Genomic DNA, 27973 nt, shown 5'->3' on the forward strand with positions numbered 1-27973 from the left:
CAATGGAAAGTTTATTCATTCAGCTTGATGGGTAAAATGTATAAACTAGTTTCAAAATATTGACCCTTATGGCTGATTTAGTGGTCCAGGGTCATATATGTATAAATGGAAATTTTAAAATATGTAAATTATTCATGTAAATAGATTAATTATTATGAATAAATTGTATAGATAGATAGATAGATATAATTATATATTGTATGCATTTAATTAAATATTGAAATTGGAGGTTATAAAAAAAAAAAAAAAAAAAACACGTGTACGTGCAGCCTAGCCTTGCCCTCAATGTAAACTTTGACCATCTAAACTTCGTCTGTTGTCGGAATCTACCATTTCACCTAATTACTTACATTTTTGCAATTCGTGTCAATTAAACATAAATAAATGAATAGAGTGAAACGAGACAATAGATGTGAGCACATGTGGTTTAATAATAGCACTTTATTACGTCTGCGTCAATTCAAAGTCCACAGCTGAAGCTGAGGTGAGTTGTGATCGGTGACATAATGGACTAGTCGCGTGTTTTTACAGCGCGTGCTTAGCTCTGCTGGAGTTGAGCGCTCTCGCGTCTCTATAACGGAGGAGAGATCGGATCACAGTACTGCAGATCGGACACAGTGGCTATAATGCTCAGCAAAGAATTGCCGGATATCGAGGTAAAGCGACATGCATAGCGTATCTGAGCTTTGTATCTTGCGTTCGGTAAAACGTTGTTACGCACTCATCTGTTGCTAGACCTTTTTTGGGCACGTGTCCATGTTTTAAAGTCAGGTAAGGTGATTTGTGTGGGACACTACGAGACAAAACTTTGAAAATTGACAGACACATTGAAAGAAGAAAAATAGGTGAATAAATAAATATAATGCCTGATTTTCATAAAACAAAAATCTGAACTTTAATATTATACTTGTTCAATATATTTGACACTGAAATTTATTTTAATTGTTTATTGCACAGCATTAAGATATTTATGATGATGATTATATTATTGTTGGTCCATTTTCAGTTTTCTTAAGAAAATGTTATTCTCCAGTCTATAATATTTACACTTGAATGAGAGTTAAAATCCTTCTGAATGTTTTAAAAGGTGGAGATGAATAAAAGGTAAAAAAAAAAAAAAAAAAAAAAAAAAAATTAGCATGACCTTGTGAGCTGCTAGAAAGAGATTTCAGGACCTTGGACAGGGACTCGTTCAGCAGCTCTCAGTAGCTGTTCAGCACTGATGAAGCCATAATTAGCAGCTTAATGAAAATGCACAGTTCCAATTTAAGGATAATTTCCGCCAGATAAACAAGTGTACAGTCACATATGTTCCACAATTTCTTCTGATGTACAATGCACTTTAGATACAATAGGCCCATTGATTTGTGAGCAGTGCATGATTGATGGCCTACTTTTTTTTTTTTTTCAAAGCAGTAAACATTACTTTTAAATCATGTTTTCTTTCTATCAAGTGCACTTAAGCAGGCAGGTTGCTAATTTAGTGGTTCAATTAATCTATAAAAACGGGGGCATTAAATGTTTTTTTTTTTTTTTTTTTTTTTTTTTAAGACTTAAAATTAGAATCAATTAACCTAATCAAAACATAAGAAGGAATAATCAAATATTGTAATTTTGTTCCTTATGAAATAGTGCTTCAATTCAGGCCTATTCTTAACTTCAGTGTATATTTCCAGTATTAGTTCCTGCTGTTAGTAGCATTTGCCATGTTTGATGTAAATTTGCCATGTTTGATCTAGCATCAGCACATCTGATTTACATGAATCCTATCTGTTAGTGGCAAGCGAAACGGTCTTCTTTATGACGTCTTGGTATGCACGGCACATGCCGGATGACATCTCTGCTTAGGTGAGATAAAGCTTTCTCTTTTAAGTTGAGCCGATATGGACATTGACTTTCATAGAGAAAATAGAACTGTTACTGACGACTCTCATTAGCATTTCTATTCATGAGTGTTACTACTGTGGCAACGTGACCTTGGCGTGCAGAGTGCACTTAAAACGTGCTCTAAACGACTCCTGTCTGCCACAGAAAATACCTCACTAAATGTCATAATAATGGCTGTCCATAGGGCAATTAAATTGGCCATTCATTTTGGCAGTGCTGTCAGACGTCTCATTTTAATATCCTGCTTTTCCGAGAGCGCTAAACGTGTGCCTTTGTGTGTGCTCACGGATTCATTAAAAAATCCTCCGGGATGGCCATCAGTGTTCGTTAAAAACCAGATTAATGTGGCCGCTTACACAAAGGGCTACAGCTTTTTATGGAAGGCCCCGAACCCCAACAATGACCACTTCCTGATAGCGAGTCAAGTACCGTGATAGAAAATTGTCGACTTAAAAGCCAAAATTGCAATATGAACGTTATGAAAGCTCCATTAGCTGACAGACATCCATATCATGGATGTCAAAGTCAGATGCTGTACCTGCTGGAGCTTTTATCCATGCCATAAAAAAGAAGGGCTTTTCACATTCAAGAGGAAACTTGGGAATATTTGTAATCCAGTAATGGTCTGCGATTACATGCGGTGCTTACCAAGACATTGGTCTCATTACATATGCTACTGATGTAAGTGCTTACATAAATGGTTACATAGTGATTGCACAAAGTAGATACACTGCTCTCCGTCTGTGAGCAAAAGTGTGTACTTGTTTGAAACAGATTAGTTAGGAAGAATGAGCTTTTTCTTTTTGAACAACTGCATTTAGTGTGTTTACTGGCTGATACATAGATCAAATACTTGAGTAATAGCCTATAATTTTTTTTTAGATCTAAAGATACCAGAATCTAACAAAACAATTTGGCAAGACTTTAGTATAGGGACCAGTTCTCAGTAATAGGTAGTTTCTTATTAGCATGCCTATTATTAACATGTTGTTTATTATTTCTTATAAAGCACATATTCTACATGACCATATTCTGCTTTCCTAATCCTACCCAACTCCTAAATGTAACAACTACATTACTAAATATTAATAAACAGCAAATTAGGCAAAATTCACAGTTAATGGTTTGTTAATAAATAAACAAATACATTTGAATATATATTACAATTGAGTACAGTTCATTCGAAATGGAAACTTTCACACGTTTGATATTTTTACTGTATTTTGATCAAATAAATGCTGCCTTGGTCAGCACAAGATACGTATATCAAAAGGAAATAACATTGTAATTGTAACTAAATTTGAATTATTAAAAAAAATTCACCAGTATTATAGACACATATGTACATAAATATTCTGTATTCAGATATGATCTGGAAAATGGCAGAAATATATGAATGTGTATCAAGTACAGTTTCAAAAAATTATGTAAATAATGGTCTGAGAACTGACGGAATTCAGGGTTTAGTTGTTTAAACCCATTCATCATGTTAGAATCATATCTTGAGAACTTTTCTGACAAATTAGCACAGCCAAGTGGTTTTCTTACTTTTTGGACTCAAATAATACCAATCTGACAATAAGAATTGTTCATGCAATTGCACTGAGAGATTTAAGACCAAGGACAATTCATCCAAAATGTAGTCATCTTAATGTTGGACCAAACTTATTTGATTTTCTTTCTTTTGTTTAACATAATAATATATAAGATGTTTTGAAAAAAATGTTTTTTGTTTTTTTTTGCCCTCTAATCTGTTGGTGTCTAGAGCTGTCTTGGACCCCACAAAAACATTCTTCAATATACATTTAGTGAATCTTTTCAGGAATGTTTAATACATTTTTGCATAAAATTGTGTGAAAAATGTGTGAACATGGTTGGTCAAAAGCATAGTAGGGCTCTCACAGATGCCTAGCTGGTAATCGGACGTGCTTTTCTTTGGGAATCAGCTCCATTTCACTCATTACAGTCTCTGAAACCAGAAGAGAAGCTTCAGGAGACCTTTAGCTCAGCAAGATGATGTTGATGCCAAATGATCTGTATTGCTCTCTATAATTATGTTACAGGACTAAATGATATTCTGGGCTTGTGCCGAACATTGCTGGGCTGCTGGAGCGCTGTGGCTTCATTTCAGCTATGGAGGATCAATTCCTGTATTGATTTTAGGCAAAAAGACTAGGCACGAATCTCTGTAGCTTGTATTTAACTATTCTGCCTTAGGGAGGGAGGGGGCTGTGTTATGAAAGATGAAGTGTGCTTTGGAAAGGGGTCAAGTTGCCTACATTGAGATCATTGCATAAATGCTTTTAGTTATCGGTTTGCCCTTTTTCTGCATCTGGATGATGTTTCATTAGTATTAATTATAGCAGAGAACACACCTGACCTTTTTTTTAGACAGAGCCAGAAGCTTGCTTTTAGTTTAGTTTGTTCTGGGTTGGTGCTGTCATTTATAAATAACCCATAAATAACCCAGTTTTAGGACTTTAACACAAATTGTAAACAAGAAATAAATAAAGAAAGATAATAAAATTAAAAAGAATAAAATAAATAAGATATATTGAAGAGTTCTACATGTGTAATTTATCATGTGAATCCAGGCAGATGTTCTTCCACCTAAGATGGGCTTTGATCAGTAAATATAAATATATATATGTTGGATCAGTAAAAATAAATATATATGTTTTTTTTTTTATTAAAAACGTTCATAATGTTAAAAAAAAACTTGTATCGCAGATAAATGCTTTGAAATGTTCAAAATAATAATAATAATAATAATAATGTTACAAGAATCGATAAATTTGAAAAAAAAAACATATATTCTATGACATATATTCAAATAGAAATTAGCTATTTTAAATTGTAATAAAATAGTTTTTACTGTATTTTGGATCAAATGAGGAAGCTAAAAATGGAAGCAAAATCAAAAATGGACTTAGTTCAAGCGAATTTCAATGGGGCAGTATATATATTATACCCTATGAAAGGCTTGCAGAATCCGTATGACGGACATGAGAAAACATAATTTGCTATCATTTGATCATATTCACTGCTCTGGATAGGGAGCAGATTTTGCTTACTTTGGCAGGAAAAAGCCAGTATTGATTTGTTGTCTCAGTGGATCACTATGACCAGCAGAGAGTGATAAAGCCAGTCTCCAGAGCTCTCCCTGTGGAAATGAAACTCAGCACATCACATGCTGCTTAAAATGCCTTCTCTTTCTTGCCAAAGCCTGGCATGTTTTAATGAAATGTATACACTTGATCTCCAGTGTGCGATTCTGCTTTGATTTCATTCTGTTGAATTCCACAGCTTTATTTTCATCTCGAGGCTGTGGTGTTTTGAGAGGAGAAACCTACCTCCCGGAAGAAACTCAAACCCTGCTGACATTTTAAAACAGGTTTTATTTCAAGCAACAAAGCGATGTACCCTCTTGTGAACAGAGTTCAATCTCATGAAGGCTTACTGTATATATCTAGTAAAAGAAAACCCGTAATACCTCACCAATTACCTTACGACCTTTAGAAGTGAACACACAAAAAGCAATAACTACGCAGAGCGACCCTCTGTTTGGTCATAAAAATGGGCCCACACTTTCATTTCCATCTTTGTTCCACTAAAAGCCTATTTGACATGAAACAGACTATGATTTCCATCTAGAGCATGTTTAACCATCACAGAGGGACTTTAGAAGAGATATTGATCTTTTCTTATATAGATCTTTTCTTCTTATGGATGTGTTTCCCCTACGCAATATTGATCTAATTGGCAAAGGTGCACAGTGTTTTTCATTGCTTACAAGAAACAGCTCTCACTCTAAAATCATTAAGTCACTCTAAACATACAGGGCATGTTTCTGTTCTGGCCTTGATTAAGTGTTCTTTTTTATTATTAATGCATGTTTTTTTTTTGTTTTGTTTTTTCGGCTCTATGGTGACTGTGCGCCACTTTGAAGTTGCCGTTCATAGATTTCCAAATATGTTCATTTGCGACTGGTCAAACATGTCTTAACCTCCCTATTATTACTTATGCTTATCATAGCAAATAAACAGTAGTTTGACTGACTCAGTCCCATCAAGGAACAGTACTTTGCATACCTAATGTTTTTTTTTTTGTCATTTCTGTGAGACATGAAATTAATGAAAACAAACAAGACTTCCTTTAAACAACACTATTTAGAATTGTAAATTCCATCTAGTTTAAGCTGTACTAAAATAGCCAAACTAAATGCCACACGCTATGGGCCGAAAGGCTGTATGATGGAAGTTTTGTGTTTTTCTTATTAAAGTGAAACTGATTTGCATTCAACAGTCAGATATTCCCTAAATACTGAAATGAACTGAAATGCACAAAATTACATACAAGTGGAACTGGTGGCATCTCACTTTTTTCTTTTTAATTATCAGGGTTTTTTTTTTTTTATGTCCTCAGAGGACTTCAGAATTAATATAACTCTAATATTGTAATGTGTTGGTTTTAATGTTACTCTGCTGTTAAGAGTGCTTGTCAAAATTTCGGGAGTGAATTATAGTAATTTGGTGCCAGGGTGAATTCACCAACAGACAGCTGCTAGTTGTCTTAAAAAAAAAAAAAGACAGTACAGTGCTGTGTGGTTTGAAAGCAATTTCTGTAGCTGCATTTACATTAACCTTCAAAATAGTGAATAGAAAATGCCCAATGGAAATACATTAATTTCGTAAAAAAAATCCACATAAGGCAAAAACATTTTTAAGCATGCATATGTAATGGTCTGTGTCGACAAACACGCACAAACACGATGATGCAGGTTAGCAGTCTTTAATAAATCCATACAGACTAACCCAGAAAGGGAAGGTAGGTGACACATCAATGTTGACTTAAGACTGAAAAAACTCAAACTGCACAGACACCAATTTAAATAGACATACCAAACAAGTATAGTGCAGTGGATGATGGGAAATGCAGTCTGTGGTGATGTGTAACAGTCTATGTATGGAGAGTCAATATGATCTCTGGTAACGATCGAACGAATATCTGCGGACAGGATTCGTAACAATAATAGACTGTGGACTTTTGTGCATTTATCACTTCCTGTAAGGTTACAAAAAATGTCAACTTAAATCAGTATTTCATGTCCTTACTTATTCAGCGAGTAGCCATGTAAAGCCTTATAGTTGGCATCCTGTTGAAGTTTTTTCTTTTGTTTGTTTTTTTGACCCATCTGACAGTTCCATTACTGCAGTTGTTACTCTTTAGAGAATGTTATGAGATTTAACAACAGTTACGGTGAGAATTCTATAATGAGCGGTCAGTGCTGTCACTCATCCCTGCTAGAATAAAATTATAATAAAATATAAAAATATAATAGTTTCATGCAAGACCCAGCTTTCCAGCTCAGTGCTCTATATCCCCCAACAAAACACATGCTACATATTAATAGTGCTATCAGTAATTTATCCTTCCATGCTTCTAAGAGTAAACGGAAAGCCTGTAATGACTTTATTTCTCATATTATTTGTTGTCAAACTAATTTCTTCTTAAAGTTTTGTAGCATAAAATGGCAAAACACAACACTGAAATTTGTTTAGGAAATAGTGCATGACTGATTGTGGACCGTATTAATTGGACAAATATTCACACAGATAACGCACGAGAGTCACCACAGCATTCAAATATCACGTGAGGAATTTCCATCAATGTCCTTTTTAAGTGAAGGTTTTACCAACACCAGGCTTATGGACTAGAATGCCAAAGTGGCTTATTTCAATTTGCTTCTGGCCTCCTGTTCTGGCCTTTGTCAGATAGTGTTTCTGCACAGTGAAATGACTGTGGACATGGTATTCTTTTACACTACGAAGAGCATGAAATTGGTATTAGTGTGATCATAATGGTTGCTTCTCTCTCACTTGTTCTCTTCTCCCTCAGTAAACTGCCTGTTAATTGCGTTTGCCATCGAAAGATCCCAGACTGGTGCCTTCCCTCAGCTCCTCGACTGTGGTGGGGTGATTTGACTGGCAGGCGTGAAGTTTTTGAAATGAAGGTGGCTCCTGAATCAAATGATGATGATCCCCATCATGACTCTCATTTCATACTTTACTGTTTCAGTCGGACCCCTCTTTATTGGCCCCACTGCACTGGCGTTCTAATCAGCGTTGTCAAAGAAGGCTTTGAAGGACCTTGACTTGAGCATGCTTTGTAGTTCATATCAATGATTCAAAATACTTTCATGTTTGTGGAACACAAATGCGTGATTATCTTTGCTTTTTCTTCATTAGTACTGTAGAACTAGTCATGTTATTCAGTGTTGGGTACTTCAGTGTTACTTTTAAATGTGTTGTGTAATACTGAGATACTCTAAAAAAAAAAAAAAAAAAAAAAAAAAAAAAAAACATTTTCTAGAAAAGTAATGCATTAAGTTATTTTTGTGTTACTGTCAGTTGACTGATAGTAAAAAGGCATGACTTGCAGGCATTTTTCTTTTCTTTTTTTTCATCAGAGCTACTTTTGGCATGTTTATCACCCAAAATATATTGCATGCAATGATGTATTGGGAATACTAGGGACATTTTATATATATATATATATATATATATATATATATATATATATATATATATATATATATATATATATATATATATATATATATATATTGTTATACAGAACTCATAAGGTACAATGTGTAATTTCCCAATGCTGGCTATATGTATGTATGTATAGATAGATAGATATTATATATAGTTAACAACCTTTTTTCATGGTTTGTCCTATATATCATTCCATGCACTCTATTTGTCAGTACAATATTAAAGAAAATACTACATTATTTAGGGTAACATAGGGTAAGAAGGGGTTAACATAGCCTCCACCTTAGATTTGTATTTTTTCCTTAGATGGCACAAAATCACATCTCAAAACTTTTGATGAATGGCTACATTATTTAAATTTGGCCTTGAATATTAACATTTGTGAGATTTAGTCAGTTGAAACACTTTTGAGGTTAATTGATCTAATTGTATGTGTCTGGAAAGTATTAGTTTACTTTCCCAAACATTAATTTTGCCATTAATTGGAGTAATCTATTGAGATCTATCTGACAACTGCCAGTGCTCAACACAGATTTGATCTGATCATCATCCAGTCTATCTGGAATGACATGAATGTATATATACTGTATGATGAAAATTTGACTTTCCGGATATATATTGTATAACATAAGGAGCGATAATGATCTGTTGAATTTAGCCAGCGGGCTTCATTGAATAATTTAACATTTTAAGCTAGAATAATATAACTAAATGAGCAAATGTTTCTATTTATTTCCCTTAATAACAGATTGGCTGATGTGCCATCAACCTGCACATGCTAAACTTATATCTAAGTATCATTCAGTTTAAAAGTAAATACAAATAGTCCTTAAGAGGGCTATCTTCCCCTATGTGAATAAACAACAGAACATAGACTCTCACTTGTGAAATGTACCTTGGCTATTATGGTGTAAATTTAGCGAGTAGGCCTACTGGGATGCTTTACTCATTACTATTACTTGAACATAATGATCTGATTATGTAACATGCATCAGTTTTAACAGCATTTAACAATGTGTCATAATAGTTTATGTAAATTGTGTAGATTCATTACAACAGTTATACAGTATATCTTGATTTTTTTGCATTGATTGAACCTTTGAACTTTTAATAATCTTGATTATGTGTGATTGTTCTTCAGAGTATCCTTTCCTTGAACCCAAGGGTGAAGACCCACGCAAATCTCCATTCCACTGCCTCTAAGAAGAATGAGAGGAAGCGCTGGAAAAGAAACCCAGAGAGGAGCTGCGATGTGAGTAAACAAAGATAAGTTCTTCTCACAGGCTGCCTGAAATAACTCTCTTTTCCAAATTTCTTACATATTCTGCTGCCTTTGAGTTTTATATTCAAAATAAAGAAACAGCCAATGGGAAGAAAAGCCCTTGTCACGACATTCCGAACATTCAGTACATGTCTTTCCTTGTTTGTGGAATGTTTACATACTGCCGATTGCCACAATGTGTTATGGTCACAACATACTTCTCAACACAATGAAAATTAGAGGTTGAAGAACAACGAGCCGTCTAGATGTTAGAGCTGGTTCCCTGATATCCTCTACTGAGAGCAAACTTCGTCCTAGTTTACAGATGATAATGAGTACTCTGTGATGTAGTTTATAGTGTGGTGATTCAATGATTATGTCGGCGATGGCTGTGATCATATTACTCTGATGAGCAGTAATAGGGCCGAAGATTATAATTCTATAATTAGTTCCAGCCGCCTAGTTTGTTCAATTATTGTAGAGATTCAAATTTTGACTCCTTCTGCCCTTTTGCTTACAATTTGTCAGTGAGTAATTCTTTAGCACTCATCAGAAAACTGCAGCAAAAGCCTAAAGGAGACATTATGAAAATGCATCATAAGCAGACCCCCCTCCCCCTTCCCCCTCCCCAAATCCCCCAAGTGGATTAAATATTCCAAATTTCCTCTCAATTATTATCATATCCCATGAGCCCTATGAGTCAAGGCTCATAAGCATATTCAAATGTTCGTTTTAAATGCTTTTTCACCATGTGGCGACTGTGTTGATGAAATACCAAATCTTGTTTCCAGAGCTTGCATATTAATTAGCTGTTAAATTATACTTCCAATTCCCAGCACTAAGCATTTTGTCTAATTAATAATAATAAAGCCCCCAAGATGTTGGATTAGACTAATCCTTTGCAGGGGAAAATGCTACACATCATTTCAAGAGAAAATGTCAATGGTTATCCCAGTCCCAACAATGCCTCAGTGTAGTTGGAAATGTAATTATGTTTCATTTTACCACACAGATTAATTTTAATACCACACAGAAGCTGTGAGACTAGTCTACTGTGACAGTAGGGTTGACCAAGGTCAAGTATTTTTGCATTTCAAATCACAACACAAAATAACACATGGAGCTTCATATGATAAAAGATAAGTTACATATATAAAATTATCTACATACAAATGTGTGATTAAAGCAATTAAGCATTAATGTAATGACTCTGCTCCGACCCCACTCTGGGTTTTCCAATGCCCACTCCTTGATTGGAGAAATACGCTGCGATTTGACTTACAAACACTGTTTATTATTATTATTTTGAACATATTGGCATATAAGTAAATTCATGTTTGTGTAGTTTTCTCTCAGTAGCAAGGCACTGGATGTGTTTGTTTGATATGTTGACTACCCTATATATTTAGGATAATTAGATATTAGATACATTAGAGATTAGGTAATTTTTACCTAACATTTCACCTTTTTCATCTTTCTAATGACTGATCTCGAAAATCAAATTTTTTTTTTTTGCTAATATTCTTGTAATGATATTCAAATCTCCATATTCATCGGGAAGAAGGAGGTGGGAACCTTAATGAACTTTAATGACAAAAATAAACACAAAACAGCGCACCAGCCCCTCACGGACGACTGGTGCGCACAAAATCAAAAGCAAACATAAAATAATGTCCCAGGCCTGGACCTCTCTCGTCCTTCACTAGAGTCACTCCAGTTTTATATCCTTCCATCTCCTACGTGGGACTCGATACCGGCAGTGGGGCGCAGGTGCAGCTCATCTTCAATCACTACACCTGGCCTCACTCCTCGTTCCCACGCCTCTCGGCCCCGCCCCACTCGCCACAATTCTGTTTTCACAACTGTTTATCATGTGGTTTATTATTGGTGACTATGGATGTGATCAGCACTGGTTAGCAAGCACAAAAGATTCCAGGAAACAGGCTTCTGTTGAATTAAACCAAACAATTAATAGATTTTAGGAAAAGGGGTAAGAACACTAACCATATCAATCTGGAACAGGTGAACACAATTGGTTGCTACTGGAACACAGGAAATGTAATCAAACTGAACAAAGGATCAAGCAACACTAACTAAACCAAACAGAACATACACGTGACAGGATGGGCAATAAACTACTTTTTTATAATTATTTGTTTTATTCTGTACTAAGCACAATAAATTTAAATATCACTGTTACTGTTACCGGTAACTACACATACTACTAAATCAAAAAAAAAAAAAAAAAATCTAATAATTGTTCACAGTTTCTAAAGATAGATTGAATAATTATAGCCATGAGCATTATATTTGAAAGCCAGCATTTTTCAAATTTAATAGGCCTTCACTTAAAATAATTAGTCTGCTCTTTTATTTTTTTATACCACCATTCACCCAAGTTCGATTCCCATCTTGAGCTCCTTTACTGGTTCCACTCCCCTCTCTTCACACAATGCTTTCCTGTCTGCACTGAACTGTCCTGTCAAAATAAAGGGATGAAACCCCCCCCCCCCCCCAAATTACCTGATATTTTAATATGTTAAGGATGTTTCAAATAGCATGTATTAAATGTATTAAAATATAAATGTTTTGTCACATTATAAATGTCTTTACTATCATTTTTGATCATTTTAATGTGCCCTTCCTTAATCAAAGTTTTACTTTCTTTAAAAAATAAATGGTAAAACATTATTTTAGGGTCCAATTCTCACTATTAACTATGACTTTTGCCTCAATTAACTGCTTATTTGCTGCTTATTAATAGTTTATAAGGTAGTTGTTAAGTTTAGGGTATTGGGTAGGATTATGGATGTCATGCATTATATGTACTTTATAAGCACTAATAAACAGCCAACATGTTAATAATAGACATGCTAATAAGCAACTAGTTATTAGTGTGAACTGGACCCTATACTAAAGTTTTACCAAATAAATAAACAAATATAAAAATAAAAATACTTACAATTAAAATAAATTAATAATTCAATCATACCCCAAATCTTTAAATGGTAATGTATTTTTATTAGTCATCATTTATTAGATTTCTAATTTATTTGTGCTGTGTTCCTCTTTCAGCATTTATACTTGTGATCAGATAAGCAGAAATGAGTTTGTCTGCTAATGCAGTTAACTTTTCCTTTTAAAAACTTGTGAAACTTTAATGATTAAATTACTACTCAAACTCTTGAGACTGATAGATTTATGTGTTTATGTGAGGCTCGTTCATCTCAATACAGCATCAGTATCAGTAGTACTTCAAGATTGATCCACCCATCTGTATTGCTGACATGCAGTTGTAACGTGTTCTGCTCATGATAGAGCGGTGTCAGATTGATTGCAGAGAGAGCAAAAACATGCTCCAGCTTTCAAAAAACCCGCTTCTCACTCCAGGCAAAATCATGCAAGGTCCGTCCCGCTCACAGATTCTACTATCAAAACAAAATTATATATAGTCAGATGTCTGAACTTTGTGAGGTTATCATATGATATTCTTTGAATTTTTTTTGTGTGGTATCAGTAATAACAGTAAATTATTTTTGTGGCAATCAAAGCATCTTGCCGGGGCACCCTTTTGAAAATTTGAAGATGTGCATTGTGAAACAGACTCTATTCTGGATTTGTCTCTTCTGAATCTGTATCTTGGCAGTGGTTTTTACAACAAAAGGTTGCCAGCTGAAGTACAGAATCCAGCGGAGGTTCATAAAAGAACTATAGCAGAATATCAGATGGCACCTTGGATTGGTTTCTTATTCACCACCCATCTGTGTTATAATAAAATGTAGTAACTCTGTCTCATGCCATAAATTAACTCAGTGCATGAAATCGAGTTAGCCTCAATCTCAATCATGTAGTGATTTTATTTTCTTGGCGCCTCAGCCGTATATATGTGCGGGGGAATTTCCTGGCTGCTCATCCCTTTGAATTTCATTAAATAGCTTAAGTCAGTTGTCACAATGGCTTCTGTGAAACTGTATTAGCTTATGGTATAAAGAAAACAGCTTAAGCGGCTTGAACTTTGCCACCTAAAAAGGGAGGGGCTGGGGAATCCTCTTTAATGCCTCTCTGATAATGTCAGCCGTGTCATGTTACAGTGTTAAATGGCACCAATTAATCCTTCCGTTTTAAAGTAGAAACTCGTAAATCTTTAAAAGCAGGATAATCTCTGAACAGTCTACTCGACGGCATAATCCTTCAGTGTGGTCATATTCAAATCTACAGCCTACAGAATATTCCTTATGTTCCTCACGATTTAGAACCATTTAGATGATGTTTGGTTTTATTTGTAGGTTAAGGCTTGGTGTTTTTCTCAACAGCGGTCTTATTTACAGAATAAATAGGTTCTATAAATATACATTTATGGTTTAAAGATTAAACCGCACCATAAGGACAAAAGGTGATAGTAAAACAATAAAAGTGCTTTTAATTCTTCCTATCATCTGGGACAAATTTATATTTTTCAAAGACAATTAATTGTTAAAAATAATGGCTTTTAATTATAGTGTTATGTTAAATGGCTATAGTTAATGTTTAAAACTGAGGGGAAAATGGATTTAATAGAGATACAGTAGCAGTAGTAGTACATGAATTGTATTTGACCTTCATAAATAACAGGCGACATATTTAAAGGATATGTTGTTTCTAAATTAATTCAATGTGATATTATACCATAAAATATATTATATCAATATGGAATTGATTAATTGCAGAAAAATGTGCAATTAATTAGCTATTTTTAATTGCTTTACAGCACTAATATATATATATATATATATATATATATATATATATATATATATATATATATATATATATATATATATATATATATATATATATATATATTCTTAAATTTCAAATAGAAAACAACAACAATAAAACTTGAAACGATAGATTACAATTCTTTAATAATTTACTCGTCCTCATTTAATTCCAAGTTCCAAAACTGTATGACATTTTCTATAATTATTATTCTATGTGGAACATACAGTAGAAGTTATTCTGAGATAACTCAGTGTTAAGTTACCAACATTCTTCAAGATATCCTCTTTTGTGTTCCACAGTATAAAGCAAGATACACAAGTGTTGCAATAATGAAAATGCATAATAAATAATTATATAAAAGTGTATATTACATATCTAAATTAATAGTAATCTAGTAACAGAGTAAAAGAAAAATTCAGTAAATGTGCAAATCTGTGTGTCTCCCTCCCACAGTCTTGTGTGAATTTGGAGAACAACTTCGATGACATCAAGCACACGATTTTAAGCGAGCGTGGGGCACTTCGGGAAGCGCTGAGGTAAGCACTGTCTCCATGGCAACAGTCACAGTCAACGCAGAGAGGAGTATGGGTGGGCAGCCGGAGGAACGCGTGTGCATGTGCGTGCCGTTTGGTGAGGTGAGGATGAGTAGCAGCGTAAGTCATTCTTCATTATTGAGGGAATAAAGGGGTGTACAGGCAATACTCGGCTCTGCTTTCCTCAGGAATTAATTTGTTGGAAGAAAGCCTCCCTCTGGGCTTTGCCTTGACTCTTCAACCCTGCAGGAGATGCTAAGGCTGAGTGCACAATGAAAAATGTAAAAGTTTAATTTGTTAGTGGAAAATGCTTTTGGGGATCCCAAGACAACATCAGAATACTTGATCATGACGACTTCTGGTGTTCTGGTGTAGCTTTCAGTGTGCAGTCTTAAAAAACAATGCAAGTGAAAAATAAAGATTTGCGCTTTGCAAAAAAAAACTGAACAGGCTCCTAACTAAAATCTATTGATCTGCATATAGATGACACTGTTTGCAATTAGGAATGTTTCCCATGAACATCTTATATATATATATATATATATATATATATATATATATATATATATATATATATATATATATATATATATATATATACACACACACACACGCACATTGGTGTTGTGTAACAGAAGTGTTAAAGCACAGAGCTAATTTTTGCACTATAGAGATCTGTTTATCAATATAAAGAGTGAACTATTCATCCATTGTTTTAAAATATACATAACTACAATATACATAAAATGTTATTATATTATGCAAAGTTGTATAGTCTGCACTTGGGTTTCATTCTGTGCTGGTTAATTACTGTGTGATGTGATCTCCTCCCCCTATGAATTAGATTTCATGATGTTATAGTTTGTGATCATTTTCAATGGTTCACTCTAAGCATGGATTTTATAAATTAAAGCTGATATTAAAGGAAATATATAAAGGGATAGATATAAATTTATTTCCTGCATACAGCCTAGGTTTGAAGTGATATCATGAATATTCACAATGTATTCATGATGGTTTTGCTAACAGTATAAAATTCAGCATGAAAATGATTTTAGTTTGCTGTTTCATTAGATTACTTCTGTAATCATTTCTGGTCTTGCATCAATTCAAAATTCATTTAACTATTCATGCCATCAATCATAAAAAGTGTCAGGCATTTTTAATATGTGAAGATGTTTTATTAAATATCTGTGTAGATAAACATTGCTGTTTATTATTATGTTAGTGCATATCAATGAAAATGATTAAATATCATCTTGGGCTCAATTAGGATTTTTCTGTATTTTTAATGTTAAGAAGCTCTTATGCTCACTATATTTGATAAAAAATGCGATATAAACCATAACATTGTAAATATTATTACTTTTCAAATAATTGTTTCGTAATTTATTATATTTCAAAATGGAATTTCTTCTTAGCAGCCATTACCTCAGTCACATAATCCTTCAGAAATCATTCTAATAATCTGTTTTGATGCTCATGAAACATTTCTTATTATTATCAGTTTGTGCTGTTTAATATTTTTGAGAAAACCTAATTATTGTATCTGCTAACATTTTTTAATGGAAGTGCCTTAACAAGAACTACTGCAACAATGGACAGTTAATGAATGCTAACAAATAAAATTAAATACTGTGACAAATGTGTTGTTTGCTGTTAGATAACGATAATGCAGTAACTAATGTTATCTAATGTGACCTTATTGTAAAGTGTTACAAAAAAAAAAAAAAAAATACTTTCTTTATTTTCATGACTATGAAAATTGTAGATTCACACTGAAGGCATCAAAACTATGAATTAACACATGTGGAAATATATGGAATTATATACATAACAAAAAAGTAAAAGTGTGAAACAACTGAAAATATGTCATATTCTTGGTTCTTCAAAGTAGCCACCTTTTGCTTTGATGACTGCTTTGCACACTCTTGGCATTCTCTTGATGAGCTTCAAGAGGTAGTCACCTGAAATGGTCTTCAACAGTCTTGAAGGAGTTCCCCGAGAGATGCTTAGCACTTGTTGGCCCTTTTGCCTTCTGTCTGCGGTCCAGCTTACCCCTAAACCATCTCGACTGGGTTCAGGTCCGGTGACTGTGGAGGCCAGCTCATCTGGCGCAGCACCCCATCACTCTCCTTCTTGGTCAAATAGCCCTTGATGCCTTCAGTGTGACATAGTCATGAAAATAAAGAAAACTCTTTGAATGTGAAGGTGTGTCCAAACTTTTGGTCTGTACTGTATATAGACCTTTTTTTGAACAGTTTTTTTCTAGCCTTAACAATGCCACAGTTTAGTTAGATGTGTGTAATGCAAGCCTGTTGAAGCAACACTTGTTCATTGGTTATTTGTATGGTAAAAAAGAATAATTAAAACAATTATTTCAGACACATTTGGTCGTTTGTATTGTAGACAAATAAGTAAGGTGCTAAAAGGAGGTGCTAAAAGCAGAGTGCATTGACTCTAGATGAGCCTTTCTCAGTCAGCCAAAGGATACTAGGAAGCAACAAGTAAAGTTAGATCGTTTACCCTGTACTTGTTCTGATCACATCTGATCTGCTTTTCGGACATCTGTCTCCTGAATATAATGATCTATTCAAATGTATACTGAAATAGCACAACATAATGAGTTCATTTGAATAATATGTCTTAATTCTGCATGGCATCGAATATGCATGAGCACAGCATTGCATCTGCTGATCATGAATAAAAAAACAAAACAGCAGCGAAAAAAGAGTTGAGAGAAGAAAGAGTGCTAGAGAGATATTGGAGACATTAATGCACACTTTTGTCCTGCAGAGGTTGGATTTTAATCCTTCCCTAGACGAGACTCCCCTGCAGTGCCGGTCGGCAGATTTGATGAAAGATTTAGGTTTTATAACTGCTAATAATGCTGAACATGAAAGTCCGAGCGGCACGCTGTACTGGTTCTCATCACAGGAGGCAGCTGGCTTATTTGGCCTGTTTGTTGGGCGCAGAGGAAGCCCCAGGTCTGGATTCCCAGTGTCATGAAACAGCCAGAAAGTTGACTCCTCATTAAAGACCACAGACTGGTTCACATAGTGAAACAAAGAAACTAAAATACTACTTTCATACCTCAAAAATCTATTATCAAATATGCTGCCTTATAGCTCAAATAACTGTATTTTGATTGCTTATCTTCATGTCAGTAAAATCACAAGCACTCCTGGCACTCACAGCATGAATCCACTTTGATATCAGAATAAATCAGATAATGACTAAGGAAAATTGTGATGGCTCATCTGGGAGTATTTTTTTGATGATTATGAGGTGAGGCAGTTTTGTTTTCATATTGAATTGCTTATATAAGACCTATTTTGACATTTCTATTGAAATTAATGGTTGAAAAAGCAAGTTCCTGACATGGTTCTGATACAGTATCTTCAGTTAAAAGAGGCAGGTGGAACTTTGTTATATTTATTTTGTTCTCACTTATAAAAGAATCATCAAATTTGAACTGCTAGTGGTACATCCTACACTGGCCTGTCCAAATCTTAGGGGTCCCATCAGTAGGGTTGGGAACTGAGATCTTTTTTTAAATATGCCTTGCATGAATCAGAAGCGTACAGCAGAGCTAGTGTAGTCCACCTACTGAATGAACCACTCTAATGAGTAAGTTCTTTTTTAGTGAATCAAGTTCACAGTGTACAACTGTGAGACTGAACTAGTCAATACATACACTTTTGTTCATACAGTATAACTACATGCAGATACACATTATACGTTATATCAGTGATATTTTATAAAATGTAAAAATACTTTATTATATATATATAAAAAAATGAAATCACTCTCTTATGCTCAAAAAGACTGCATTCTTTTGTGTAAAAATATAGTAATATTGCGATATATTATTAAAATCTAAAATAACTGTACTCTAATTGTGTACAATGTAATTTATTCAAAGGCGTCATTTATTATTTAAAGCTGAATTTTCAACAGCCATTAATTACTCCAGTCTACAGTGTCATATGATCCCTCAGAAGTCATTCAAAGATGTTGATTTGCTGATCAAGAAACATTATTCATCTTTACTTTCACTGTTTATAAATTGAATGCATATTTGCTAAATTAAAATTCAGTCATTAATTGTCAGTTGCTCAGTTACATTTTTCTGCCATGGCTGTTGCATTTTGGGCATCCTAAGTTCGAGTCCAGGTCAAAAAAAAAAGGCATTTGTATTATGATTGTTGTTTAATATGTTAAAGGTCAGTTCGGTTTTTTTATGTCGTTACATAGTTATTAACATCTACGTTAAAACACCTTTTGCAATAACATTGTATTTAATTGTTACACTTTATTTTTATATTTATTTGACATTTAACTATAAGTATTTTTGCTCCTACATCAACTAATTCTCATTAATTTGCTACATGTCTACTAACTCTCAGAGGAGACTGTTAGGTTTAGTGTTAGTAGAATAAGTTGACATATACTTGCAAAGTTTCTCATAGTCAGTATGTTGTATATTGTGGACCCATCAAAATAAAGTGTTAGAAGATATTAAGCAGACAGTCTTCTAATATTACAATGACTGCTAGTTGACATGAACAGTAGTTGGAGTAGATGTCATACTTTGGTAAACATTTATCAATGGTATTGTAAAACATTACCTTGTCAAAAACAGCTCTTTTCACAGCAACCAGTTTCGTTGCATGTCCCTTTAAATGCTAATGAGCTCTGTTCACCCCGCCCCTATCTTCCGTGGGGTGATGAGCCATACTGTTTACTTGTGCCACATTTAGCCACAGAACTTGCTAACTAGCACATTCTTAGGAAAGGCAATTTGCAAAGATTCATAAAAAATCTTATTCTTCTGTAGGTGAAGCTGGATCACAAATGATTTCTCGCAAACAGAGACACATTTAGGTAGATCTTGGGAGCATTCCCTTAAAAACAAAAGTAATCCACTGCATCTCCAGCGGCTCAGATGTCGGGAGTAAATGAAGACTGCTATGTTCATTATTACATCCAACATCAGAACACCTCAATCTCTTAGGAGACGATCTTGTCTACATCTGCTCTGGCATTGCAACGATGACTGTTGACAGCTCACTCAGTGTCAAAAAACAATCATGGGAGGAGCCTGGGCCTGTGTGACATCAGACAGCCAAGCATCTGAGATTGGCTTGATTTGAGGGTATTATTTTGGGTATATTGATATTATTTTGGGGGTTAAAAAAAACCCACAATGGATGCATTTTTTGAATTAATGCTAACACACATTTATGTTCAAACAACATGTAAAAGTGAATTGTGTATTCAATGGCACTAAATTCTTGAAGGGATTGTTCACCCAAAAATGAAAATTGTGTCCAAATTCTCACCCTCATGTTGTTCCAAACCTGTAAGACCTTCGTTCATCTTCTAACACAAATGTGACCATGGACCACAAAACCAGTCTTAAGTCACTGGGTTATAGTATTTATTTATTTATTTATTTATTGCACCCTCAGATTCCAGATTTTCAAATAGTTGTATCTCAGCAAAATATTGTCAGATCCTAATAAACCACACACCAATGGAAAGCATATTTGTTCAGCTTTGATTTTATATTCCAAGAATTAACACATAAAAACTGGTTTTGTGGTCCAGGGTCACAAGTTAAGATATTTTGATGAAATCCGAGAGCTCTCAGAATTCATGAGGGTGAGTAGGTAATGACACAATTTTAATTTTTAGTTGAACAATCCCATTAAAAAATTATATCTCTAGTCAAAAAAGTTTCACTGCACTTGTACGAACAGTCTAAAAGGTGAATTTGGCTTTATATGATACATTCCTGCCTGAAAGCGAGGGTCTCAAAGCTGACAGCTGCCTTTAGTGCCTATTGTCAAACCGATTTCACAGATGTCAGATGACTGAAGTCAAGTAACATGTTGCGTTGTTGAAATGATGAGCTCTAATGAGGAATAACTCCTCTTATTATTCTCTGCTCCACCACACCCCTGACAGATGTCCTCTTCTTCTTTCCCTGTATTTTTTTTAAACAAAATTCTGACACAGGAGCCACAGTATATAAAGGTGGATTGATCATTAAAACCATCCTCTCATCCCAGCTGTCCTGGCACCTAGTCTGAAAGGAGGTGCCTTTGATTCAGAGCCAGGCTTAATTGGTTGTATCTAAAATGGTTTAAGTAATTAAGATGACAGAGCCGGTCTATGAGAGGACACTTTCCTCGTGTCCTCTCGCAGAGGTCTGCCACCTCTCTAGGGTTCTCATTATGACTCGGTCCCCACAAGTTACATTTCCTCACAAGTGAGGATATTGACGGGTATCTCTCCAAGTTGACCTCCCACACACACACGATTAATTCATCATCTCTACAGAAGAGTGTTTGGGATTAAGTTGGTATTGGTGGGAGGCAGGAGGTGATTTGACAGCTTTCGCTAATGCCCACGTTGGTTTTGGAATGAGCTAACATTGTATCATGTTTTGTTGTACTGAGTAATGTGTGCTATTGCACCAGAATAAGTGTCCTAGAGGGATCCAAAAGAGAATATGATGAAAATCGTTTATTTTAATTTTTTTTTAATCAAATTTAAACCTTGGAATTTACAAAGGATTTAAAACATTAACAAACATTCAATTCAGAGTAATTAGAATTATTTCAAGTTTATAAGTTTTATTTAACAAGAGTAAATCTGTTCCCAAGCCCTATATATCCAAATAAAATGTTTTACACTTATTGTTTTTCCCCCTAAGAATTTTATGTGTGCATATGCTCCTCAGTTGGTCAGGTTCTTAGCATCTCCCAGGCAAATCCTGCAGGCATCCTTGAGAAGGATGACTGTGTAAGTAAAAGAGAATGTAAACTGAATTGTCACAGGAAGACGGTTTCACAGGATCTGTATTAACCTCTGTTTCTGCAATAAGAGGGACGAGTGATGTAGGTCAGGCTTATGTGAGGCTTGAGGAGTTGAAAGAAAGCCTTTGTTTGTATGCAGCAATACAGACCAATGCAGTGACTGGGTTTCTGAAATGAAAACCAGGCCGTTTGTACTTCCGCAATCAATAAATCTTTGAATTCTCTAATATTGTCTATGAATTAAAAAGGTGAGTACAGCTTTATGTATTTTGACCCAGATAAATGAAGTACTATGATGATCATACTACTGAAATGTTCATTTTCATCCACATAAACCTCAACATGAAAGACTGTTCAGAATAATCACAGGCACTCTTGTTCCCCTCAAACACTAAATTGGTATAACAATTTAACTGAATACAGTTGATAATAATGTTAATCATCTAATTAAGTGCATACATCTAATGCCATAAGTAGAAACGGTGAAGTAAAAACTATATATAGTGTGCTCAGTCTAATTACCTTCTGTTCTGTGAGTTTATTTTTTAACCTTAAAAAGGATGAAACTGGGTATTTCTGAAGACTGTAATAAAGGATAGCTCAGTCAGAGACAAATGAAATAAATACAGTCCCTTGTCACTTTATGTATCTTGCAGACAGTGCTACTTAATCAGGTTCATTATGGATTATTGATGGGATTCTCAGTTGAGGATCATTAACAGCGAATGATTCCCGACCACACTGTGCTCCACATGTGCGGATGACTTAGAACATATATTTCCTCAACATCAGTCAAATACGACCTCTGTCAGATGAAATGAGCTTACAACGCTTTGACACTGTAGCGACATGAAGTATTACTGCTGACACAGTGCTGGAGCAGAATGCTTATCGCAGAGGTCATGTTTAGTCTGACCTCCCATTGCGGCTCATTTACCGGCAGGTGCAAAGACCACGTAACACATGCAAATAAATAATGAAACAAGGTGCTGAATTTAAGAGTGCAGGGGTCAGAGCTTAGTGTTTCTTCTGCGTTCATACAAGAGAAAAATGCCCAATTTCCAATTCAAAATGTGAACGCTGCCTCCAGCGCTGCACTGTGCAATTCTAAGGAGGTACGTACCGTACATGCGTAAATGAGTCATTATACATCAGCCGAAAACACACTGAATTGTGACATTGTTAGGCATAAGGAAATATTTTAAGGCATAAATGTTGTGCGATAATGTCATAACTGATATCATTGAGAATCCCCACGGCCTCCATTTTTAAATTATGTAAAAATCCCAGTAGCGACGAGCATCTATCAGAGAGCTGACTCCCCTAATGACCACACTGCAATTATTCTGCCCTTGAAACTTCAAATGCATATTAATTTGACTGAATTACATTTAAGGCTTTAACTTATAATTTCTCAAGCAGTGTAGCATTGACTTTTTGAGCATGCTACATGTCCAATGCTACAAATAAAATCGTCCATGGAAGTTTGTTTTCATTATGTTAATTAAGTATTTTGTGAGACGGGAGACTTTGGAAATGTCACAAATATGCTTGCCACATATTTACAAGATAAAATTGTGGTGTTGCAACACCACTACTGAACAGCGTGAAACAGATGCAGCATTGTATTCAGATTACAGAACAAATGGCACTTATGAGGTGGCTTTTTTTTAGCGAATTAACAACACATAGCACAACCAGTGCAGTCTGATAATTACACTTTTTTTTATTATTAATCAAAAATATACATCACAGGCAGTATTGTCTGACTCGTATGAACCAGTTATTTTAATGAATAAAAACCTACAGAGCAGCCTAGTCTGACAACAAATGATACTTATGAAATGTTTTTTTTTTTGAGAATCAGAAATACAGTGCAACCAATATAGTCAGATTCCTAAACAAAATACGCTTATGAACCAATTATTTTATATTCATTTATATTTATATTCATTTTGTTCATATGAAAATGTGTAGTACAGTATTATATATATATAATACTGTATAAAAAAAATCTTATGATTTTAACCCATCATTTGGTGATGTAATGTGAATTTCTTTTTCCAAATTATTTTTCTTTACAAGTTATAAAATATTTGTTAGTGAAATCATTAAGGTACTGGAACCATGCTGTTTCAGGAATTCTTAATGATTCCCATCTCTTCGTCTTTGATTAGTTGGAGTTTCAAGCCAGGATTTAGTTTTTGTAGTCTCATTCAGCACTGACATTCCCAAACCTCTTAAATGAATGCAGTCATTTCCATTGACATTTACCTAAATGCATTTGCTCCCGGTCAGTCAGATATTGTACGCTCAGAAAAAGTGGCAGGTCGTCATGAGCAAAACCATTTTTGAAGATGTACTGTATGCGACACTGACCAAGAATCAGAAAAGTGACCTATGATTATTGCACCACTATTGCATGTGTCAAACACATGATATTTTCTCTTTAGATTTCAACTGAAATTTCACGGTCACAGGGTCCTTACCTTTATCCAAAGCTGTTCTGCTTTTTTCTCTTCGATGGAATGTGCCGCATGCATTTTGTACCTCCATGAATATTTAATTCACTGGAGCCAAATTATCCCATGTATAATTTAAAGCAGGCATGTTGTTGTCTACCAATATGGAGTTCCCTGGTCATTATGAAGTCAGCAGTATTTATAAGAGGTATCAGTCTTCACCACAGTCAGAGCAGAGACATGTCTAGGATAAAACAAGCATCGCTCAGCCATTTGTTCTCAGCTCTCCTTTTTTCCAACCACACAAAGGGCAAACCATTATCTACTGCTGCACACCATCAGCAGTGCCAGTAGTATATCTGATGTTGTATGCTTTACTTTTCTTTGGTATATGTGAGGGTTTTAGGCTTTAAAGGAATAGTTCATCCAAAAGTGAAAATTTGACACCATTAGGACATTCCAGATCAGTTTATTTCTCTCAACAGATTTGGAGAAATGTTGCATTACATCACTTGCTCACCACTGGCTCCTCTGCAGTGAATCGGTGCTGTCAGAATGAGAGTCCAAACAGCTCATAAAAAATGTTCCCCAAGTAATCCACATGACTCCAGTGGATCTATCAATGTCTTGTGAAGCAAAAAGCTGCATGTTTGTAATAAACAATGATCATTAAGATGTTTTTACATTTAAACTATTCCTCTGTTGCTCTCTTCAGTAAATAAAGTTGCTTCATCTGAATCAGGTGAGATATATGCACAGATCAAGCACCGATTATACGCAAAAACCATCAAAAATGGGGGATTGTGATGTGAGAGGACAACAGGGGTTGAACTTTTTCATTGGAGGAAGCATCGTTATGTATTATGGATTGGTATTTTGGACAGAAGTGAGGTTTTAAAGTTGAAAAAAATGCTTTAATAATGGATTTTATTTCTTACAAACACATAGCTTTTCACTTCACATGGCATTAACTGATGGCCTGGATTTGTGTGGGTTTTTGTGATGTTTATCAGCAGATTGAGCCTTCATTCTGACGGCACCCATTCACTGCATCCATTAGTGAGCAATGATGTGATGCTAAATTTCCCAAAATTAGTTTCAATAAAGAAACAAACTCACTTACATCTTGGATGCCTTGAGAGTGAGTACATTTTCAGTAAATTTAAATTTATGGGTGGACTATTCCTTTAAAATAATGGAATTTAATTTTCTTTCATGTATACTGGCATATTTTGCATGAAACTGTGAGGTTTCAAAATTAAAATGACTCTTCATAAGCGCCTGAAATGTGCAGATGACCCTTGCCAGAAAAGCTGCCCCACCAAATTGAATATCAAGCCTTTTATCAACAGGATTTCCAACAAGGTAACACCTACAATGCTTGAACTCGCTCGCTCAGCAACTACACTAAGCACAGTTTATTGATGTTGGCTTAAGTGATAATCTCATAATCCTCTGTGTATTAAATTTCTCAGGTTGTTAAGCACAAGCACTTATACGTGGCTTTATTCGGCCAGGTAAAATCTCCAAATATCTTCTTGACTCCATGTTTATAGCTGACTCTATTCTGTGTTTTCTAGAACTACTATGGTGCTGCCGAGGCAATCCTGCCCGATAGCCCTCTGGGTTTGACCTGTGGCATGGTGTGTCCCACCTCTGATCTGTGTGTGGGGGGATATAACCTCTATGCTTCTGAGGAAGGCCTCATCAATATTGGTGGGCTGCAGCAGTTTCCTACTGAGGTAAGGTGCTCTTTAATGCAATGGCTAACAATTGGAGATTTTTTGCATTTAAGTCAAAGGTCTGGTGTGGTTATGTTTCAAATAAACTTGAAGCTGAAAAGTAATGTACTTTAAGTAATTTGTACTTTAATGTAATGACCACCATCAGTGGTCTATGGTGCGTCTGCTCTCTTGTACTCTGTGCTGTCTTGTATGTTCAGTTCCTTACTCACATCCCTATAACAATCACCAGGCTCTTTTTAGTTCCTCTGAGAAAACTCAGTGGGAATGACTTTTTCTCTGATGGAATGGACTTTTTTTTCAAAGTTGTACATCAAGAACTAGCTCAGGTAGGGAGAGAAAACGTTAGCCTTTGCTTTGTTGATTTTTTCTTTAGGTCTTAATCTTTTTGAGAAAAAGTAAAATAAAGTGAACTTATTTAATTATTATAAATTTTTTGTTCATGGTGCCTACCTAGTACTTTGCACTGCCCTATTTGTTTAGCTTATTGGCTAATTTGTTGTTAAATATGTATTGATTATTGTTTTACCACAACATTTTCTATGTTATTATATTTTAACATGCAAGTCGTTTCTGGGCAGTATTTTCAGCAGCCATGTCTCAAGTGAACAGTATCACATGATCCTTCAGAAATCTTTCTGAGCTGATATCAATGTGCTAAAATCTTGCTGACCTCAAACTTAACTGAACTGTTACTGGTGTATATATTATTTATAAGTTAAGGAATAGTTTACCATTTTAGTAGGGCAATATGACTAAAAGGGTTGATGCATACAGTACCTAGTGACACTTTTCTTGTTAAAAAATACATTATGTTTTATTTTGTGTACTAAAAATGTATATATTACAACATGGTTATCCCTGGCAGCTTTTTCCACGTATGGCAGCTTTTCTGTAGGATGACCCAGCTTTACAATAACCTGCTCGCCCTTATTTCTAAAACTAGTGTGTCCATCTGTCAAACGTCTAGCTTTCACGTCTTCACCCCGTCTTATCTTCTCTTTACCTGACCTTAGTGAATCGCTCCATTTTCACATCCCCCCTCCATGAAAAAAAAAAAAAAAACACACAAATCATCCTGAGAGGCCAGAGAGTCCTGCAAGTGAAAGGCCAGCCATACCATCCCGTCAGCTGCTTCCCCCCGTCACCTCTCACCACAGAGATGACAGCTCCTCTCTTCTCAAATGTGAAAGGCCAGGGTTGTTTATCAGCCTGTTGATTAGATAAGCCCTATACAAGGGCCATCAGTGGCCGCTCGCCTACCATCCTCTCCTCAGTATGAGCTTGCCGACATACTGTACACAGACCAGTGCCTGCATTAGTGTAAAGCAGGAACTGTAAGTACATCACATACAGTAAATCATATTAGATGCCTTGGGCGGATTCTGGTAAACAGTCAGTTGAGATGATGCAAACAGGGCCCTGAAAGGCTTTCTGGAGCTAAATAAGAGAGGAAAGAGAATAAGGCAATCACAGCGTAATGTTGTTTCATTAGGCCTAAGCGGATCTGTGCCTTTACTGTAAAAAGCTCCAGGGAGGTCAACTTTAAACTGTAATTTGCACACTAATTCCTTATAAATATTCCAGAGGTTACAGTGCCTGGGAAATAGGATTGATGTGAAAATGTGTATTTTATGGAGCCAGAATAAAGGTGAAGTTTGCTCTCCTCAGGAGTTGAGCATATGGGCATCCCTCCGATCAGGAATCCAGAGCTTCTTCCATCACATGAAATGCCGGAGAGGTTCCACATGTGGATCGCTCTCATTGGTTGTGGCCCTGCCAGCATCAGCTGCGCCTCCTTCCTGGCTTGGCTATGCTACGATAACATCACCATCTTTGAGAAACAGAAATACATCGGTGGCCTCAGGTCAAGTAAATGATTTTTGAATTTCTTTCTTCAGTGATCCTCTTAACCTAGGCTTGAAAAACCATGCTGGTCT

At 35.2% G+C, this 27973-nt stretch overlaps 1 protein-coding gene across 1 annotated transcript; it reads left to right on the forward strand.

The window, feature by feature from the left end:
• The first annotated feature begins 517 nt into the window (after window positions 1-517).
• Window positions 518-26221, forward strand: LOC113045498 (dihydropyrimidine dehydrogenase [NADP(+)]-like). The gene is made up of 4 exons (XM_026205900.1): window positions 518-656; window positions 9589-9699; window positions 14923-15005; window positions 25872-26221. The coding sequence occupies exons 1-4, from the start codon at window positions 627-629 to the stop codon at window positions 25921-25923; spliced, it is 276 nt and encodes a 91-aa protein (XP_026061685.1). The 5' UTR covers window positions 518-626; the 3' UTR covers window positions 25924-26221.
• Window positions 26222-27973: the final 1752 nt, after the last annotated feature.

Source organism: Carassius auratus, chromosome 27 (assembly GCF_003368295.1).
Source record: "Carassius auratus strain Wakin chromosome 27, ASM336829v1, whole genome shotgun sequence".
NCBI lineage: Eukaryota > Metazoa > Chordata > Actinopteri > Cypriniformes > Cyprinidae > Carassius > Carassius auratus.

Excerpts from the sequence above, each read along its gene's own strand:
- LOC113045498 (XM_026205900.1), top strand. The coding sequence starts at position 627 with ATGCTCAGCAAAGAATTGCCGGATATCGAG. Across the intron at positions 9,700-14,922 it reads ACCCAGAGAGGAGCTGCGAT|TCTTGTGTGAATTTGGAGAA; the intron begins GTGAGTAAACAA and ends TCCCTCCCACAG. Across the intron at positions 15,006-25,871 it reads GCACTTCGGGAAGCGCTGAG|AACTACTATGGTGCTGCCGA; the intron begins GTAAGCACTGTC and ends TGTGTTTTCTAG.